The 20,008-nt window shown below is 30.6% G+C and overlaps 6 protein-coding genes across 12 annotated transcripts in view; 3 read left to right on the forward strand and 3 right to left on the reverse strand.

Annotated features, from left to right (window-relative positions):
* Positions 1 to 88: 88 nt before the first annotated feature.
* On the forward strand, positions 89 to 1,227 carry Rpe (ribulose-phosphate 3-epimerase). The gene is made up of 4 exons (XM_033478547.2): positions 89 to 325; positions 477 to 584; positions 682 to 903; positions 969 to 1,227. The coding sequence occupies exons 1-4, from the start codon at positions 89 to 91 to the stop codon at positions 1,077 to 1,079; spliced, it is 678 nt and encodes a 225-aa protein (XP_033334438.2). The 3' UTR covers positions 1,080 to 1,227.
* LOC117225198 (28S rRNA (uridine-N(3))-methyltransferase) lies at positions 1,206 to 2,397 on the reverse strand. Its single transcript, XM_076523621.1, has one exon. It carries the CDS (start codon positions 2,395 to 2,397, stop codon positions 1,261 to 1,263), a length of 1,137 nt encoding a protein of 378 aa, XP_076379736.1. The 3' UTR covers positions 1,206 to 1,260.
* Positions 2,398 to 2,546: 149 nt separating this feature from the next.
* On the forward strand, positions 2,547 to 4,949 carry Taf13 (TATA-box binding protein associated factor 13). Of its 2 annotated transcripts, XM_076523629.1 has the most exons (4): positions 2,547 to 2,684; positions 2,916 to 3,153; positions 3,346 to 3,447; positions 4,627 to 4,949. In XM_076523629.1, the coding sequence occupies exons 1-4, from the start codon at positions 2,658 to 2,660 to the stop codon at positions 4,629 to 4,631; spliced, it is 372 nt and encodes a 123-aa protein (XP_076379744.1). In that variant the 5' UTR covers positions 2,547 to 2,657; the 3' UTR covers positions 4,632 to 4,949. The 2 variants fall into 2 exon arrangements, with proteins under 2 accessions (XP_076379744.1, XP_033334439.2); XM_033478548.2 differs by lacking the exon at positions 4,627 to 4,949 and having other exon boundaries at positions 3,346 to 3,950.
* Ppox (protoporphyrinogen oxidase) lies at positions 4,544 to 6,273 on the reverse strand. Its single transcript, XM_033478540.2, has 2 exons — positions 5,131 to 6,273; positions 4,544 to 4,911 (listed from the first exon to the last, which is right to left on the reverse strand). The coding sequence occupies exons 1-2, from the start codon at positions 6,271 to 6,273 to the stop codon at positions 4,579 to 4,581; spliced, it is 1,476 nt and encodes a 491-aa protein (XP_033334431.2). The 3' UTR covers positions 4,544 to 4,578.
* A 1,044-nt stretch (positions 6,274 to 7,317) lies between these two features.
* Ipp (inositol polyphosphate 1-phosphatase) lies at positions 7,318 to 9,704 on the forward strand. Its single transcript, XM_033478600.2, has 4 exons — positions 7,318 to 7,530; positions 7,651 to 7,921; positions 8,283 to 8,451; positions 8,521 to 9,704. Exons 1-4 carry the CDS (start codon positions 7,318 to 7,320, stop codon positions 8,960 to 8,962), a joined length of 1,095 nt encoding a protein of 364 aa, XP_033334491.2. The 3' UTR covers positions 8,963 to 9,704.
* Positions 9,705 to 9,856: 152 nt separating this feature from the next.
* LOC143259846 (RYamide receptor) overlaps positions 9,857 to 20,008 on the reverse strand; it is a 284,265-nt gene continuing 274,113 nt past the window's right edge. Inside the window, exons 5-9 of one of the 6 annotated variants that reach the window (XR_013033846.1) lie at positions 16,373 to 16,441; positions 14,594 to 14,840; positions 10,436 to 10,753; positions 10,188 to 10,325; positions 9,857 to 10,089 (exon numbers count right to left, since the gene is read on the reverse strand). Coding sequence is in view for 1 of the 6 variants with exons in the window: in XM_076523620.1 (XP_076379735.1) it covers positions 10,557 to 10,753; positions 14,594 to 14,840; positions 16,373 to 16,441 (513 nt within the window). In the remaining 5 variants the exon portion in view is untranslated. Of the gene's footprint in view, positions 10,326 to 10,405; positions 10,754 to 12,785; positions 12,895 to 14,593; positions 14,841 to 16,372; positions 16,442 to 20,008 lie in introns of those variants that run through there. The other 5 variants (XR_013033845.1, XR_013033844.1, XR_013033848.1 and 2 more) reach the window with 5 other exon arrangements.

Consider the following 20,008-nt stretch of genomic DNA (forward strand, 5'->3'; position numbering starts at 1 on the left):
ACAAATGACCTTGGCAATTATCCATATTCGATAGCGCTATATCATCATTCACAAGAAAGCACGTGTTCGTAGTATTTACAAAGTAAAAATGGGAAAAAAGATTACTGCCAAGATTGGACCTTCGATTTTGAATGCCGATTTGGGGCAGTTATCAGAAGAATCTCAGCGATTGATTAACAATGGTGCTGATTATTTACATTTAGATGTTATGGATGGGCATTTTGTACCTAACCTTACTTTCGGCCATCCATTAGTAAAATGCCTCCGTAATAAAGTAAAAGATGCATTTTTGGAAACCCATATGATGGTCTCTAATCCAGAACAGGTATGCTCAAATTTGTTATTATATTCGAATTTTTATTTTATGTTTATAAAATATAAATTGTGTGATTCTTAATGAATTCCTAATAAATGATTTTAGTTTATTAATTAAAAATATTCTATCGCTTTCAAAAACGTAATAAATTTTTTTATAGTGGATAGAACCTATGGCTGATGCTGGTGTCAATCAGTACACATTCCATGTGGAACCAGTGAAAGATATTCCACTAGTTTGCAGAAAAGTACAAGAATCAGGAATGAAGGTATACAATTTATACATTAAATGGCTTGAAAGTTTTCAAGTACTATTTTATCAATATATTAAACTACAAAAACTTGGGTTCTTTCTTTCAACAAAAGGTTGGAGTAGCACTTAAACCTGGAACACCAGTAGATGTAGTTGTAGATTATGTGGACCTAGCAGACATGGTATTAATTATGACTGTAGAACCAGGTTTTGGTGGACAAAAATTCATGCAACCAATGATGGAAAAAGTAGCTTGGCTAAGAAAAAATTATCCTACTTTAGACATAGAAGTAGATGGGGGTGTAGGACCATCTACTATTGATGCATGTGCAAAAGTATGTAGCAAAACTTAATGATATATTCTATTAATGTTAAAAATACAATGCAACTATTTTTTCAGGCTGGAGCAAATATGATTGTCTCAGGGACAGCAGTTATAGGTTCCTCTGATCAAGCAAAAGTTATAAAAACTTTAAGAGACACAGTAAATTGTGCATTACAGAATAGTTAAATATTGGTGAAAAAAATAATATTAAAAATATGCAAAATGAATATTATGTATATATTACAAATTTTTTAAATTTCAAATAAATTTGTATAGAATATTTATAAAAAGAAATGAAATAAATAAACACTATTTTCTGATTTTTATAGCATTACTTATGTTTATTAATGTTGTACGATCACTTAAATCAGTTACTTACAGAATCATTAACCTGTGGAACAGGTAACGGAATGACTCTGGGAGATAATTTCTTTCTTAATTCTGCTAGACTTATCAAAATAGCTTCCTCTGTTCTTATAGTTCTTGATCCTTGTTGAGGGCAGGTATTTAAATATTTATCAAACAGCAAAGATGGATCATCCACATCCAAGTTTGGATCAACATCTAGTGCAGCTTCTAATCCACTTAAACCTCCAAAAATGACCAGTACGTGATGATATTCCAAGCTATGAGGTTCTGTATCATCAATAGGTTTTCCTTTGTCTGAAGTTCCAATTGTCAAATCATATCCACTTTTATAAGGACATTGTGTTAATGCTTCCGTAAGATTATTAGCTAATCTCACTGTATATCCCCAATAAGTACCAGTATCAGATTTAGGTATGTCAGGAGGTACAATGAATGCTTTTAACTTCTTGGGATTTGATTGGTTCTCTGGTATTTTGACAGTAACTCTCAATCCAGTAGTTAATACTTTTTCTACATAAACATCGTTCAGTAATCCCACATTAACATATGAACCTTTACCAGCTTTAACTGGTTTATTCGTAACTACTCCTTCTCGATACAAAGAAACATCTTGTTGACGGAGATGATGTGGAGCATCTAAAGGATTTAACACTCCAGCATATTGCAAATCTTTATGAATTGGAAAGAAATATTTTCTTAAGTACTGTGGACACTCGAGATACTGCAATATTCTAGCTAATTGTAAACAACCAATTCTTCTTTCTCCCAATACCTCGTCCGTCCTTAGTTTTTTCTTTTCACTTTCCGTTACTTCTCCTTTGTCGTCGAAAACAACAATTTCGTCTATTTTGTAAATACATGCTGCACGTGCTATTTGCCCAGCTAGATACGTTCGTAACTCTACGGACTGGGCATTGTCCAAAATTGATCCGGGAACCGCAATACTAACCGTTGACACATCTTTTTTCTCGAAGTGTTCTTCAACAGGTTTTACCTCTTCATCTTGTGAATCTTTCGTACTTTCTTCTTTCTTAAATTTTTTTGCTAACCTCTCTTCCCGCCATTTTTTTCGTTGTTCCTTATGTAAACGATTAATTTCTTTCCAAGTTTTTGATACTGGAGTTGCAGTTGACATAATTTTGAATTCCTCAAAAATATTTCATTAATATGTTGAATTATTTATCAGTTTATACAGATATATTCTTTAGTTTTAACCATAGTTTTTTAAATACAACTGAAGTTATTAAAAAACTGTTCAAATCAGTTGCGACTAATTTCAGCTGATTTCATTTGCCATCTCGTTTATGCGCATTCCTTAAATGCATAACATACGTATACGTACTTACAGTAAACATACCTTAAATCTAAAAAAAGATTGTTAATTCATGTAAAATTATGGCCGCAGAAGAAGGTTTTGAACAGGTATGTTTTCTACACTTTAAATGTTATTATTTTAAGAAGTTTGAATATTTAATGTCAGTTTTGCTGTAAACTTGAAAAATTTCTAACCTCAGTTGAAATCAAATCTAACCTCATTTTTTCAAATATTTTTTCAGCTTAATTATTAGAATTTAATTTAATTATTATGATTATAATTTTGAAATTGATTTTCGATATCAATTATGAACTAAAATTTAATTAATTTAATTACAGTTTGAAGACGAGGAAGCCGAAATACCGATTGGTGGAACTTTACCTGGCGGTAGGAAACGTTTGTTTTCAAAAGAATTGCGATGTATGATGTATGGTTTTGGTGATGATCAAAATCCGTATACAGAAAGTGTCGATTTATTAGAAGATCTAGTTATTGAGTTCATTACTGAAATGACACATAGAGCTATGGAAATTGGACGCACCGGTCGTGTTCAAGTAGAAGATATAGTATTCTTAGGTATTTTTAAAATTAATTTGTGCAAGATTATGATTATTTGTTATCTTATAAAAATGTGTAATATATATGATATCTTAATCTATTTCTTCACACTTTTTATAACTATTTATTTAAATTACTTCTTGTACTCATTACATTCAAAATTTATTTTATGTGTATCAAGTTCATTTTAAGAATCATTTTATTTTACAGTCAGGAAAGATCCAAGAAAATATGCAAGAGTCAAAGATCTCTTAACAATGAATGAAGAATTAAAGAAAGCTAGAAAAGCATTTGATGAAGTTAAATATGCAGGTACTGTTGCTCAGTAAACTTGTTTTAACAGTCTGTTAATACTTAAGTGTATGATAAATAATTTTTATTTTATTTGAACTCGAATATTTTACTAGATATTTATATTGATTTCTGTACTGTTTTTTATATATTTCTTTTCGAATTTTCTTGATAAAAATTTGAATCATTTTAATACATAGAAAAAGTTCAAATAAGATTTATTGAAACATAAATAAAATATCTTATATTTTGAACTTTTTTGTTACATTTGTGCAGTAGTATTGTTAAAAATAAATGTTGCATTGTAGTAGTTGCACAATCATTTATAACTTATTTATATATGTGGAATGCTATGGGCTTGTGTATTGCATCCCTATATAATAATACTTCCCGCTTGCTTATCTACAATAATTTTGAAATACATATTACAAAAAAGTATTGTGCTCTTAAATGTATTTAATTTATACTATTTTCTAAAAAAAGTGATGAATTATTAATATAGTAATAAATAAGAACTGTGTAAATGGTAGTCTATTATTCTCTCCTTTTTTCAATTTTTTGTAGCTTGATACATATGATCTGTATTAAATTTATATTTTTATTATTCTTTAGCTGTACTTTTTCTATAACTCTGTACTTTTTAATCATTATTATCAATATGTGTTATAAAGTTCTGTACAATTCATAATTTTAGAATCTTAATAGATGTTGTTTTATAAAGAAAGTTAGTAGACTCGTTTTATAAAGTTATTTATATATATATGAATATTTTTTGATAACTACAGTAATTCAAATAATTGAATTACTTGCATACTCCTGTGTTTACATACATAACGTGTGTAATATGCATTTACTATAACATTATTAATTATTTTAATATTAAATTCTTTATGTTTAAGTATATTAAGTATATTTCCTTTAATAAGTTAATATTTGCTTTATTAATTTTTATTATGCAATATGTATTAAATACTGCATGTATTATATACAATTTATAGTTTAAATATTATTTTGGATTGATAGCTGTAATTACATTGATATTAGAATATACATATATATATGTGTGTGTATATGTGACTTGGTTTCTTTTTTAATCATAGAGGAAAGCACTGCAACGTTTGCCTGGCCAAGCTGCATTTGATCTTTATTAAATTACAATATATGTGAATTTATATCAGAAACAGCTTGTTTTGCTGACAGAATAACATCATTCAGTCCTACTCCTTGGTATGAAGAGCCACACAACCCTAAAGGAATTTTATGCGTGGAGATATAATTGCGGATGCGGGTTAAGCGTTGCATGTGACCTACTATGTGCTGCGGAATACAATCCTTCAAAATGGAAACATTGAAAACTGTGGGATCTTCCTCAATGTGTAAGATTTCCTGTACTTGGTTGACTGCTACAGTCAGCAAGTGTTCATCAGATGAGCACTGTCCAAAGTATTTCTCAAACCATTCGCCTCCCATCATGACAGTCAGTACCTGGATTATAACAATTATAAATATTTAATTCCTACAGATTTTTCTAATTCATTAAATAGTCACAAAACATCATTTAAATATTAAAATCCATTTGATATTGTTACAAAGTACTTTTACAATTTAGTATAAAGAACCAAGAGGTTAATATATAAAGTATGGTATGATTTGTGGAAGCTTTAAAAAAATAAACAGGTAATAAAAATTCCAATTTCTACATACTGTTGCATCAGATTTTTGAGGAACAACACATGAGTCAAATATCACTCCTAGGATTGGTCTTTCTTCTCTTGGTGGAATCAAGACTCCAAATGCAGTCATGGGTAAGGCATTTTTAGGAAATTGAAGATTCACAACACCTACTGTCACAGTAGGTATGCTTCTTAATTCATTAGCTAATTCTGGATGTTGAGCTTGCACAAGACTAGCTAAATTTTTTGCTGGTAAGCTTGAAATAATATTTGAATACTGTTTCACTTCTCCATTTACAGTTAATTCTACAGTGTCTTTACTAAATTTAAGTTGTTCACATCTGTGTTCTGTTTTAATACTGACACCATGATCAGTTATATTTTTAGCTAGTGATATTGGTAATTGATCAATACCATCTTTTATAGTCCATATTGACCACATTTCTTTTCTAGCTCTTTCTATTAAACTCATTTTCATATTATGTGACTTTTCATTTATTTGAGAATTATTTTTTTTCATTGATTCAGTTTTTTCTTTTAATTTAGCATTATTTTTGCGATTTTTAAATGCTCTTGCTATTGTTCCTTTGACAATAGATCCATATTCTTGTTCAGCTTCGAACAAAGAAGGCATAAATGACTTTGCACTTAATTTGTGCGAATCACCTGCACAGACTCCTACCACAATTGAGCTAATCAACTTTTCTGCTACATCTTTGCCTAATCTTCTTTCTACAAAATTATATATACTCTCATCATCCTTAACAACTTTTGGCGCTCTTAAATCATTCCATACAACGCTAAGTAAAGAACGATCTAACAGGGTATTTTTCCTTATAATGCCTTTGATACTATTAGGTAATAAATGTAACTGATCATCGGTATATATTAAACGACACTTGGATGCAGGATTCCTACTTAGAATAGGAACAACTTTATCTGATAATTGTAATTGTTCCATTAATTCTAACGTATTTTTTCCACCTTCACCTGAAGGTCTGATTGTCCGTGGACCTTGCTCAAAAATTGTACCATCGGGTAATTTTATAGAATGAATCCAACCACCTACACGATTTGTAGCTTCATATATAGTAATAGGAACCATTTTCGCATTTTGAAGAGCATAATATGCAGCTGACAAGCCAGATATACCTGCTCCTAATATTGCCGTCATTTTAAATACGAGTCAATATTATTTTATTAAACAATTTTTATTTGTTACGTATAATGTTGTAAAGTATCTTTAATCAATAAAACGTATACTTTCACTACACAAAATAGAAATGTGTGATTTTTTCAAGTTTAGTACTAATCTAATATCGGTACGGTATTTTTCCGTACTATAGTCAATTTGCGATGATTTTAATATTATTGCAAAATATAGATTTGTATGTACAAAGTAAACATTACAAAATTTAGTTACATATATATATATATATACACCTTTTTCTGAAACTATATAATTTTATTGTAATAGTAAAAGAACCCAAAGCAGGTTATGTTAGCTTTTCGAAATGAACTGGATGAATACACGAGTTAAGTAATAGGTCTGTGTTATAAACTCTATAAATACTTACAAAATAAAGTGACATATATTGAGGTTATAAATTTGTTATTCAACGAATTCTAACTCTTAAATAGTTGTGTAAATATTAGTGTGATTATTATTTTATAATGTGTATTTGACAAATTCAAATCGTCGTAATTTAACCACAAGGTATTGCAAGAATATTAATCTAAAATATTTAAGAATGTAAAAATAATCGCATTAAGAATTGATTTCATTAATGCAAAAATAATCAAAATGAAAGGAAGAATTGTGTTACGATTATAGTTACGTGAATTTTGTACGTATTCTAATTCTAATTCTGTTATTAAATTTAATCAGACGCGAATGGACGCACTATCCGCTTACGTCAATCGCTAATTATAATGTTCGAGCGATTCTTTTGATATTTTAATTTTTTGATTTTGTAAACGTTTACGTCGATCATCACAGTTTATATTGGTAAGATTATGTTTAGTTAATGTTCTAATATTTTTCATGAGCGTTATTATTCAGATTCCCGCCAAAATTTTTTTTTAATAAATTGCAAAACAGTGCAAGGTCATATTTAAAATCAAATACAGCTGTTTGAACGTTAGAATTGTGTTCAGTAGTTATTAGGTATTTCATTTGTGTTAACTTCTTAGAATTTTAAATATAACAATCATAAAAATGAAACACGGCAGTAGATTGTTATATATCCTCCTGAAAGTTTCTGAAAAAGCTGCAAATATTGCAAGGGCTTGTAGGCAGAATGATGCTCTTTTTAAACTACTTGTGCAAGAAAAATCACAAGAGGAGAAGAATCCACGCTTCTTTCAAGATTTTAAAACATTAGCAGATGTTCTGATACAAGAAACAATTAAGCATGACATTGAAAAAGAGGTAAGTTGAAATTCTTTGTTAAATATTTTTATTTGAGTGATAAAAACTAATTATATAGAACTGTGTTTAACCTAATTTTCAACTAATATGGATATAATAATTATGTCTTACCGTGATTAGTTTCCAGAATTGTCGAAAGAAGTGCATGGAGAAGAAAATAATATATTCAGTAATACTATAGGTGAAACCATAATTATTAAAGTTTGTAGTACTATCGAAGAAACAACTGAGTTGCTAGCAAAAGTGATGGATAGTGATATTACGACTGCAGAATTATTAGCCATAGAAGTTCATAAGGATGTTGAATTCTTCGATATTCCAATGGTTACTAAACTACCTTTGGATTTTGATATTAATATTGATGACCTTGGTATATGGATTGATCCAATTGGTAAGAAATGTAATAGTAAGAGATACTATGATATTATTCCAAAAAGGAATAGATTTTACTTGTATTTAATATAGTTTTAATAATTATAAATATCAAAATTCTACTCAGTAAGATAGTACATGGAAAATTCATGGTAAATATATTTATCTATTTATGTAGCAGTTTGAACCAAATGTTAAAATTTTTCTATTTTTCAAGTTTACTTTCCTCTCTCTGCCATCAATTTTAAAACTTTACTTTCCTTATTAAATGAAATCATTGCCTTTGTATGTGTAGTGGAATTAGATTACTTGTCAAATGTTGTATTTGTTTTGTAGTTTAATAAAGCTTGCCTGAGGAGCAATTCGTGGAAATTTTGTAGATTCAACTGCAGATTATATACATGGAGGAGAAAAGGTGGATGATGTGACTGGCATACATTTGAGTGGTTTGCGTTGTGTTACTGTTTTGATTGGAGCATATTTTAAAAGTACAGGCGTACCAGTTTTAGGCGTAGTGAATCAACCTTTTTATACAAACGTGGACACATGGTAACTACTTTCCTAATCTGTTTAATAATATAGTGATTGATATAGTATATTTCATGATTTATTTAATAGGTGGGAGGGAAATTGTCATTGGGGATATGTCCAGAATGATGTTCGAAGGTGTTCTATAACAAAAGAACCTACTGACAAGAAGGTAGTAGTTCTTAGTAGAGTGGAAGATGCTACTATAAAATCTGAACTATTAAATGCTGGTTTTACATTAGTGGAAGCAGCAGGAGCTGGTTATAAAGTTTTATGTGTTGCTCTTGGAGAAGCTGATGTTTATGTTTTATCTAAAAAATCCACATACAAATGGGATACTTGTGGCCCCCAGGCTCTGCTACGTTCTTTAAATGGAGGTGTTATTGAATTTGAAAGTTTTATCAATAATGATACAAATTATTCGGATGTAAAATATATATCCACAAATAACGATTTTTCAAATAACAATGGCTTGATAGCATATCGGAATCCTGAAATTTTGCAAACATTAAAATCTATTTTATTCAAGTAATCCATTTTTAATATTATTTATTCTATTATCGGTTTACTTATTACATCTTCGTGTTTTATGACAATAGAAATTCAAATCTTCTGAAAAAGTTTTATAGATGTTGCATTTATTGTTAAAAATAGAGTTTTACATTTATTCTACACAACAGGAGTAAAAAGATTAAATTAAATAATCTTTTTGGATGCTAAATGTCAATCATATGCAATACAAATTTTATTAAATTGACGGTGTAAAGAAATGTTTTTAATCGCATTTAATAATACATTCTATTTAATAACTTCTACATCAAAGTACAATATACCAACAGTATGGAAATCATTCCTCTATAAATTACATAGTCACAGATTTCATTTTCTGTCGCTGTAATTATTTTCAAGACAAACAACTGTATTCCTTTTAAATGTATATTTGAGCAAACGATAACATAAGAATAAACGTAACGTGATATTAGATCAGTCCAACTATAGGACTGTAGAAAGTTAATAGAAGTTATATTTTTATTTATATTTTAGATATTAAACATATTTTTTTTTGTGATAAAGCAGACACTTGTAAAGTATTTTTGAAACCAAAGCTTGTATTTCATATTTCCTGTAATTATTGTTTTAAAAGATTATTATACGTATAAGAAAGTATCAATAGTACTTAAAATAATTGTATGAGAAGTACTTTATCGAATGTTTAAACTACGGAATAATGTTCATTTACAATCAATTATAATTAATAAAATGTGTTAACAATTCTTACTGTTAAATTTTCATTTTTTAGCTAACTATATTCGTTATTAATTAATCCTTTTGCTTCAATATAGACGAATTGTCAAGAGTCAAATTATTCTATTTGATGTAATCTAACACTAAAATACTACAAAAACGGGGAAAAAAAGGAGAGGAGTGACATTTAATTCCAAGTTTAATTAGTTTTTAGCGCTTGTATTATATCATTATTGTTGTATTAGACGTTTATAACAATGAACATTGCGTACAAATCTAGTTTACTTCACGATTTTATATTATGTATACAGTAATACCTCCTCCAAGTAAACCATTTAGGCCTTTTCCGTGTAAGCTGGTGTAAGCCTTTTTATTCCCACCATTTCAATGCACATCCAACTTCGAGTAGTTGCTCTAGAAAAAGAATGAGAGATGATTGAGGGACAGAATTAATTCAGTGACTTCTATGTGTGAGTTTTCACACGAACGCGAACCTAGTCTGTTCACCTCACCGTGCTGGCGATCTCATCCTACTCTGCATTCGTTTGGCTGAAACATTGGGCGCGATATTTGTCTCGTATTGTTGCTTTGTAGGTTTCTCGATGACACAGTCCAGCGTATTTTCGAACATCTTGAAACGGCGATTATTTCTACAATTATTAAAATTGACGGCGTCATGACTCATAGTAAATATTTTCAGTGTTCAAGGATATTGAATTACAATTTCCAATGTTTTGTTTGTCTTTGTATTTTAACTTACAAATATTTCTGTCACAATTATTATGGATTGTACTCGCTGATTTATTTTACAGTCAGGTATCTATTTTTATGTTTATCGTAACTTAGCATTTAATTGTGCTTATTTTAATTGTACAAATTCATTATAGTTGTTCCTCCAAATGAGATTCAAGATGTCGTGGTACATCTTGAGTGATGTGTCGAAGTTGAAACGAATCATTCCGAAAATTAGCATTTTTGGCAGGTGCGTGGTGGCTTCCATTGGTTTGCCGACGAACGCTAATATAAGTTGTGCATGTGGTCATTCGTCGAAGAACGGAGTAACCCGAACCATTGATACCTAAAGTATTAAAAAAAAGTGTCTTACTTGTTGAAGACTATACGAGAACGATTTTTACTAACTATACAAATTTTAAAATTGATACTGGTTATTAAACTGTGGATCTTCATGAAAAATTATCATTTTTCTCATTATTTGCAAGAAACAGAGATCAAGTAAAAAGTTCTCTTTTCAATAATGCTAATAGATGTAAAATGATAGGTATATAGTAGAATTCCAATTATCCGGCATGTACAGGGTGTTCCAAAAATGTCTCGCAATCCGAAAATGGAGGGTTCTTGAGGTTATTCGAAGTAACTTTCCCCTTTATTTACGAGTTATTAACAAAAAACGTTGACCAATAAGATGCGAACTCGACTGGCACGAGGCGACCCAGCCAACAAGCGCACGAAGCCCAGCTTCGTTCATAGGCTCGATCGTCTCGCGTCTGCTGATTTCGTCTCGCATTGGTTACTGTTTTTCACCAATAACTCGTAAACAAAACGGCGAATTTCATTTTCGTTAAGGAACAATTTACTTCAAATGACCTTAGGAAACCCTCATTTTTGGAATGCGAGACATTTTTGGGACACCTTGTATAATCAAATACTTTTTATTATTGGCACTATACAAGGTGTCTCATAATTTTGTTAATATCCGGAAAGGGATGATTCCTCATGTCATTTAAAGTAACTTTTTGCGTCAGCCGAGCTCGTCTCTCATTGGTTACTGTTTTTCATTAATAATTTATGAATAAGGCCGCGAATGAAATCGCATTTTGAAAGCCGCGCATGAAATGAAATTGCATTTGCACTAAGGAAAAAGTTATTTTAAAAGACTTCAAGAATCGCCCCTTTCCGGGTGTCAACATAATTATGGAACACTCTGTAGAGAAAATTGAACATTGGCTACGTCTACAAATGATTCTCGCTTCAAAAAAGTTTATTTATCATTACAAATATAGAGAGAATAAATGATTTTTGTCGCTACAACCATCAGATACAATGTCAAAATCGGCATCTGCTTCTGAAATGTAAAAATAGCGCTACTACTCGCGGTGGCAAAACGCTCAAACAATTTGCCAAAATTATTCACAGATGATATTTTGTACAGATCGCATCACTGCCTTAAATCCATTCAAAAAGTAGGTTAGTACAGTCGTGCCATCTGTGTCAAAAAATAACGAATTTTCATTATTATTATCCCTGGGTAATTTTGACGATTAGTTTTGCCAAAGCGTTTTGCCACTACATGTAGTGGTGCTATTTTTATATTTGCAGAAGCAGATGATTCTTGCCGATTTTTACATTGTATCTTATTGCGGTAGTGTCAAGAATCATTTGTTCTTTACATTTGCAATAATAAATAAACCTTTTTGAATGATAATCTATATCATCTATATCATCTGCAGCAGAGTTTCCTGAACATTTCTGTATCTTCAAAAAATTTGTCAAATTGTTTAACTTTATGTTATTTTGCGCATACACATTTTCCTTATGACAAAAATCATTTTTAGGTGTAATATATATTTGATTTTTTCTATATTTACGACAATAAATGAGTTTCTATGCCATAATATGAACGTTGAAAAATTCTCTGAACATTTTTGTATCCTCAAAATATTCTCTTAGTTTTGCAATTACTATATTTCATGTGTAACAGTTGAAGCAAAGTTACGCAATTATAGAACTAGAATGATTTCGGTATTAAAACAGATTAGCTGAAACACTAATTATATGATAAATAGAATGACAAGTACATTGGAAACAAACCGTGCTGGATAATCGGAACTCTATTTTATTGTTATTCTGAAATTCTTTTAATAAAATTAGTACTTTAATTATAACCTATTTTTATTTACTCATAAATGCAAAAAATCCGCAGTCTATTGATAGATTGTAATATTCTTGATATCGATAGCTAATAAGTTGAACATAGAAGACCTTTTGTAACTTATATAGATTTGTTTCAAGTAATAAATAATTATAAAAATTCTTCTGACGTTTCTGTTTGATTCTTTTTTTTTGTTTTAAATTTGACTTTTAATCGTTACCAGGCGCAATTTACGCATGTGGGATCCTAGGAGGAGAATCGAAACACTTCCGACTCCGCGATCTCTAGTTTTCTGATGTTTCTAGTCTTTTCCTAGTCTCTTAGCGCTTCTTAACAGTTTAGCCGATGAGCGAGGGAAGAGTGATCCACATACATGCAAACAGTGCCAAATAAATTGACGAATCAGTACTTCCACAATAAAATTATCTGACATATATGTTTTAATTTACTTAATCAAGAGACATTCTTAATGTCGCTTTAAGCAACGAATCAACAACACCTCATTTGAGTTGATGAATATGTATCTGTTTTAAGTCAACGTTTTGAATACATTTTACCCATTGGTCACTTTGTCAGTTGTTATCACATCGCAAACTTGCATGATATTATTTTTGAAACAGGAAACTTAACGTAAAGCTTCTAAATCTGTCATTTTTCATTAAGGTGCACTCTTTTCTTTTTAGTAGTTCATTAATTTAGCGTTGTTTTAGGTACTGTATTATTTTCATCTCGTCCCGATACAAATTAAGCAAGGTATGAATCTATACGAAAAAATTAACCCAAAAATGTAAAGTAATACTTTTCATATGGTTTTAAAGGTCTTTATGTAAAATAGAAATTATCATATTGCAGAAAACAGAAGTTCAATGAAAATATATAAGCTCCTTTAATAATTTTAATAAGTCAAATATAATGTAATATCATTTAAAAATTTTTTATAAATGCAATGGATTCGCAGTCTCGTAACAACAATGTACAGTGGTTCACAAAAGTGTTCGTACACCTTTTAAAACGCAATAACTATTTTAAAACTGAACTAAATGACACGAATTTTTTTTAGATGATGAAGGAATAGTCTACTAAACGATGAAATTATTTTTTTAAATTCTACTATTACTTGTCATGACAAAAAAATAAAGATTTCTCGTTTTTTAACTTTTTTATCTGAGCCTATAACAAAAATTTAAGAAATGTCTTTCGTAGATTTCGATAACTTATATGCATGTTAAAAATTTTATCGAAATCGGTTCACGTTGTTACAACAAATTAAAGATCGAAAAAATCGCAGTTTTATCATGATTTTGACCAAAAGCTGTAAGAAATCTGCAATTTTTTAAATATTTCAACGCCTGTAGCTCAACTCTGGGTTAACTGATTTCGATCAAATTTTCAGCACGCGTATAAGTTGCCGAGATCTACAAAAAGTATTTTTTAAATTTTCGTTATAGGCTCAGATAAAAAAGTTAAAAAATGTAGGTTTTCAATTTTTTCTTTTCTCTCTCTCATTCCAAGTAACAGTAAAATTAAAAAAAATGTTTTTTAGTCATCGTCTAGTAAACTAATCGTTCTATCATTTAAAAAAAATTCAAGTCATTTAGTTGATTTTTGGAAAAGTTATTGCGTTTTAAAAGGTGTACGAACATTTTCGTGGGCTACAGTATCTCGTGCGTACGCTACCACGTTCAAAATAAGTGGAAAGTACAGTAAATTCTTCCGAATTGTCCTTCAGCTTGTAAACAAAAATCGACATCGGGAACTATAAAAACCTTTTTCCAAACTGTTCATTTTTGTTTACAAGCTGAAGAACAATTGGGGAGAATTTATTGTAACTAACGATCGGACACCTTACTAAAATTTTACTTTTAAATACAGAAGTACAGCGAAATTTCTTTTCTACATTTTCGTCTTATTTTATCGTAAGAAGTCACCCTTTTCGGTTTTTGCAGCTAATTTGTTGATACTTCATATATGTTGAATGTTCAGGCACCATGTGGCATTGCTACGAATAATTAAACAGAGTTCAATTACCATTTAAAGGGATTCTAACTGGACTGGCATTGTTGTTATCATTACGTTGCGTTTCACGATCAATGATACGATGCACGCAAGGCAGTCGATTAATTGCAGTCATGAAACCACTTCGAAATGTTGCATTCATCCAACAATAAATTACTGGGTTGTAACAGGAGTGAGACATAGCCAGCCAATGAACAATCATCCACAAAAAAGGCAATCCAGTCCATTCGCTCACCGACAAGTTGTTATCCATTAGTACCTAAACATAAAATATAATTTTAAATATGCGATAAAAATTTCTAATTTTAAATAATTTCCAAAAGTTGAATTTTTCGGTAGTGTATCCTGTTGACTATTAGGTGCCAATTTTGAATGTATACATAGAATACAATTTCTTATAATTAGTGATACAGTACGTGAGAAACCAATTTAAGGAATATTAAAATGCGTCGGGTAAATTTTCGAAAGCTGAATTCTTCACTAGTGAGATTAATGCTAACAATATGTATAATAATACCGTATGTAAATAACACCGTAAACGTCGATAAAGAAGGAAGTACAGTATATGAACTCGGCGGGAGACAAGTATAGTTCATATAATTATATTAGTATTCATATATTATAATCGGGTAGGTTTGTATAGTAGGAGTCCGCTGATTATCCCCATTACTTGTAATTTTTCGTTCAGATAAATGAAAGAAAACGTGCCGAGTTTATATTTGTTTACCTTCGCAATACCTAAGGTATTCACATAATTGCAGTAACACTCGACAGTAGTTCAGATAATATGAGCTCAGCAGAAGTTCACTAAATCGGGCATTGCCCAAAATTTCGTTCCAATAAATGGAGTTCTACCATAATCGTGAACATTAGTTTTTCAGAAGTAATAAATAGTCATACTAACAATTAAGTATCAGTTGAACATCCGCCATAGATAGAGAAATATTTTTAGCTTTCATGGTGTGCAAAGGTTACTGGAACGTGAATAACAGGAAACAATATATATATAGTATATTGCACAATATATCATTGAATATGTTTGTGTGTACTAAATATATTTAAATATAATTTATAATAATATAATATCTATGATTAGTACACAATGTGTAAAAAAATCTCACCAAGGAACTTGGAATGGATTATATAATTTTCTGAAGTTGAATTTTGTATAATTTTGAATTGTTGTGATTCAAGTTATCGATCTGGATATTTTGTCATTTATGGTTTCTTGCTATTACAGAGATGACGCAAAATCGGAGAAGAATGGAAAATTATGTACATATTCCTTATCGCCCACGGAATACGGAAACAGTTTAGGAGAAAATTAACTGACTAGTGGCGTTAATAGTGATTAATAATCACTGATTATCATTGGATATAGGGAATGGTGGTACCACTCGTGTATGCTATCACTACTTTAAAGTAATGAACTTGGCAATTGCATGTTGTGTAGAATATTTGAGGCTAGACATATTAATCAATAGATCTTGATAACAACCTAAAGTTAATAAGAACTAATATTTAAATTGATCGTCATGAATGAAATCGTTATTTTATTTGTGATATACAAACATATTTGAAAAGATTAAAATTTATGAGATGTTTTATTTCATATTTTGATGAAATGAATATCATTGTAAATAAAAAAGAAGATAACTGAATACAGCTAGAATAGTAAACAAAGATATTTAGGTTTTTGTTAACGTATGTATACTTTAATTTTTATTGTTCTGGGGAGAAAGTTTTCTACTGTATGAGATAACAAGAGATTTATTAAAAGAAGCTACTTACGGTCAATATATTAAATGGCAGCCAACAGATAGAAAATACTGTTACAACAGTCATCATCATTTTCACCATCTGAAACATGTTACGTACTGGTACATTGATACATTCTACTGTAATACACATATTTCTGCTCAAACTAATTATTTGTAAATTTTGTAGTCGCCACTACTTTAATATGATTCTCTATTGCGAAGAAAAGGAATAATTTAAAAGCTTGTGTTGAAAGCATCAATCACTGTAAATATTTTGATTATACTCCAAGTATTATTACCGCTTTTATAATTATGTCTTTGGTCTGTTCTAATATTTATGTCGATAATGAGCCTAGACTATTTTAAAGCTTAAAACCTCGACTTTCACCGTGTATTGACAAGTTTTTTAAAAACATTGAAAATTATTTTTCACGGTCAAATCTAACATAAATTTGAAGATTGTAATTTCATCTACGCAACAACTCCTTTGAAATTTAATATACAATTTTCGTTTGCTATTTTACAAAGCAGAAATGAGGAATAAGCCCGATTATCTAAAGCCTTCACGGCGTATCTCACATTATCATAAAAGTGCCAGATTCATTGAAATCTTAATAAGACGGCTAAACAAGTACTGTATATCAAGTTTTAAGGGATCGTTCAGATCCTATTTTCAAATCTATAGTAACTCCTGTCATAAATAAAATTTTCCAATGTTTTCAGGTACGTTCCAATTTGCAAAAATGTCGTGAAAAACACGTCTTTAATTACACTCCCATTATATCATGTAAAAATATTTAAAGAAGAATTAATGGAAAAAATAGCTTTTTCAAGTTTTAAAATAAGTCCAGATCTACTGGCATACCGCTCTGTTTTATAGAATTGCAAGAACTCAAAGATCGACAATTTTGTGAAAATCTGAAATTTAGTTTTCGAATATTTTCTGATGCCGCTGTGTAATTCATGCTGAAAACTACTTTTGGTCAGTACAAGCATGTGTGCAGCTACCGTTAATATTTCGTGGTCTGTTTAGCAGGAGCTTATTTTATTGTGCGGTTTGCGAATACATTTAGGGTCACACGTTATCGTGGATTACAATATTATTTCCACGTGTAAATTTGTATTTTTGACGAATAACGGTTTAATTCGTGTTTCCTATAACATTCAATTGTGTCGGATAACGCAGTAAAGCTGTTGTGAACTGTGAACCATTTTATCACGAATCCACGTTTAACAAAGCGATTAAACAATAGAGACCAAAAAAAGCAGCAACATATTTCCAAGTCCTGGTTTGCGAAAGTATACGAATGAATTGAATATACAAGGTGAGACACAAATTGGTCCCCACAATTTTTCAGTCCTTTCCGATGGTTTGATAAAGGAATGTTCCTTATAAAAGTTATAATTAGTATTTAACCGATAAGAAATTGCAATTGTTTAAATTTAAAAACAAATTAATTTTTGATAAAATCTCGACGTCGCCTACAATAATATAAAGTTCAAATTACCTAGCTTCATCTAAAAATATAACGGTGACCTTTTTTTTTTATTGAGAATCAATTTGTTTTTAAATTTAAGCAATTGCAATTTCTTATCGATTAAATATTAATTAACTTTGATAGAAAACGTTCTTTTGTCAGACCATCGGAAGGGGCTGAAAAATCGTGGCGACTAAGTGCCTCACCCTGTATAAATATTTATAAGTTCTTCGTCCTAGAAGCGTTTCTCAAGCGTTGCGATCTAAAGATATTTCCTCAGTTTACAGTTAGACCTTTTTTACGCTTCGTCTGAATCCCGATCACAGCGCTTTTACACCAGTTTGCCAGTTACTTCTAAACACATAAACCTGTTATGCGCCAGATATGGTGCGTTCGGTTTTTCTATATTTCAGTGTTTCACTTTCTTCAAGTTCATGATACATTCTTTTCCGTAGTTTCTTTTTCTGTCTTCTTTGCGCCCACGTGTAGCCTTTTCGATCAATAAATCATTCTTTTTTACCATCCAATCTGCTTTTTGTTGCAACGGAAACATTGTTATTACGCGTAATCATTAGTACATTCTTTGTTTGTGTAGTCTTTTTATGTTCGAAGGTCAGAAAAATATGACATAGATTACGTAATTTCGACATTGTTTCTTGACAAACGATTTGTTCGAACTTCATTTGCATAAAAATTCAATCAGCATTTGTCACATCATATTTGTCCGTATCACGTACCAGTTCGCATTTTCCTTTTTCTACTATCTTTTTCGTACAATGGAAACGTTTCAGACAATCTTTCTGTGAAACCATTAAGTATATCCTCCTTCGCCGTTTGCTTATACGATTCCTTTGATGAGAAGTATAACGGCTTCTCAATCGAGACTCCTAATTGCAAAACAAAGCTGTTATGTACATTTTGTGAGAACCATAGTTCTTATAAGAAAGGTCTCTGCGAATGCATTGATGGGCTTTGTGTCATAAAGCAGGGGGGAAACCAACCCTCGTGACGCTGCTCAAATATTTATGTTTACTTCCCCAGGAAGAATGAAATGGAGGTTGGCTCCGCGAACACACCCGTATTTATCGTTCGCTGGACCAAACAGGTTTACTCGCAGCAGTAATCCGTCATGATTCTGCCCGATGAATGTGGTTGATAATTTATTAAGGTACCCTCGGCTCCTAATGTGTACAGATTTCTGTGGACGGTTCGCATTAGTTTTCTTGTGGTAAAGCGAAAAGAATGGTAGAAAAATCTTGTCGGGCTTCCGTTATAGTCGTATTGGATTTGAAAAATTATTTACAGAATCTGTAATTCATCTTATCAAACATGCAATTACCATTATACTCAGCAACCTTTTTGGTCATTTGTTAGGTGGCTCTATTATAACATGGATCCGAATTTTGTAAAAAAAGGCCATAAGTGATCCTTAAACAATCGGAAGATATTGTTATAATATTTTTATATTCAGCAATCACCAAAGGCAAGAATGAGAAAAAAGTGGAAAATATCTTCCACAGTATTTATAAAAGTTTTTCTTTTTATGTATCTGTCAATATTTGTTTTCAAGGAAGTCTTTTAAAGGAAGCTGCGAGGCAAAATTAATTGTCGAAATTTTCGACTTGTACTAGGGCGATAATTTTTGATAATTTCACTGATTTGGAATAGGATCGAAATGCAATGAAAGAGTGATATTCTTACATTACTCGCAAACCCATTGACGATGAAAACGTAGATTTGCAAATTGCAAGATCCGTTGCGGGTATTTGAATGTAGTTCTATGCTGCCGGAATTGTACTGCTATTGTAGTGAAACAATGCGGTTATTCGGATAATATCTGGACATAACGCGTTCCTTTAAGTTTACTTTAAGATAGAATTTTATTTTAAAGTCAGTTCACAGCAATATAAGTCGGTTCGAAAGTTTGTTAATTTAAATGGAGTCTCTTTGCAGAGAACGCTGATAAAATCCATTTGTCACGATAATGCATGTAAAATGTTCAAAATTGCAATGATTTTATTAGCAAAAACTCTTTATGTATACGACATTACGCTTTTAAGTTACGTTCTTTCAATAATGCGTTATATTTTATGAATATTCAATCACCAAGATATACTGGTGGACAAAATGATAAGTTATCATCGTACACATAAAAAATTTTAGACAGTGGCTCACAAAAGTATTCGCAA

This window comes from Megalopta genalis, chromosome 7 (genome assembly GCF_051020955.1).
Source record: "Megalopta genalis isolate 19385.01 chromosome 7, iyMegGena1_principal, whole genome shotgun sequence".
Taxonomy (NCBI): domain Eukaryota; kingdom Metazoa; phylum Arthropoda; class Insecta; order Hymenoptera; family Halictidae; genus Megalopta; species Megalopta genalis.

Coding starts and splice junctions, on each gene's coding strand:
- Ppox (XM_033478540.2), bottom strand. CDS start 6,273: ATGACGGCAATATTAGGAGCAGGTATATCTGGCTTGTCAGCTGCATAT. Junction 4,912..5,130: donor CTCAAAAATCTGATGCAACA/GTATGTAGAAAT, acceptor GTTATAATCCAG/GTACTGACTGTCATGATGGG.
- LOC117225198 (XM_076523621.1), bottom strand. CDS start 2,397: ATGTCAACTGCAACTCCAGTATCAAAAACTTGGAAAGAAATTAATCGT.
- Taf13 (XM_033478548.2), top strand. CDS start 2,658: ATGGCCGCAGAAGAAGGTTTTGAACAG. Junction 2,685..2,915: donor CAGAAGAAGGTTTTGAACAG/GTATGTTTTCTA, acceptor ATTTAATTACAG/TTTGAAGACGAGGAAGCCGA. Junction 3,154..3,345: donor AGAAGATATAGTATTCTTAG/GTATTTTTAAAA, acceptor TTTATTTTACAG/TCAGGAAAGATCCAAGAAAA.
- Ipp (XM_033478600.2), top strand. CDS start 7,318: ATGAAACACGGCAGTAGATTGTTATATATCCTCCTGAAAGTTTCTGAA. Junction 7,531..7,650: donor AGCATGACATTGAAAAAGAG/GTAAGTTGAAAT, acceptor TACCGTGATTAG/TTTCCAGAATTGTCGAAAGA. Junction 7,922..8,282: donor TATATGGATTGATCCAATTG/GTAAGAAATGTA, acceptor GAAATTTTGTAG/ATTCAACTGCAGATTATATA.
- Rpe (XM_033478547.2), top strand. CDS start 89: ATGGGAAAAAAGATTACTGCCAAGATTGGACCTTCGATTTTGAATGCC. Junction 585..681: donor TACAAGAATCAGGAATGAAG/GTATACAATTTA, acceptor TTTCAACAAAAG/GTTGGAGTAGCACTTAAACC. Junction 904..968: donor CTATTGATGCATGTGCAAAA/GTATGTAGCAAA, acceptor CTATTTTTTCAG/GCTGGAGCAAATATGATTGT.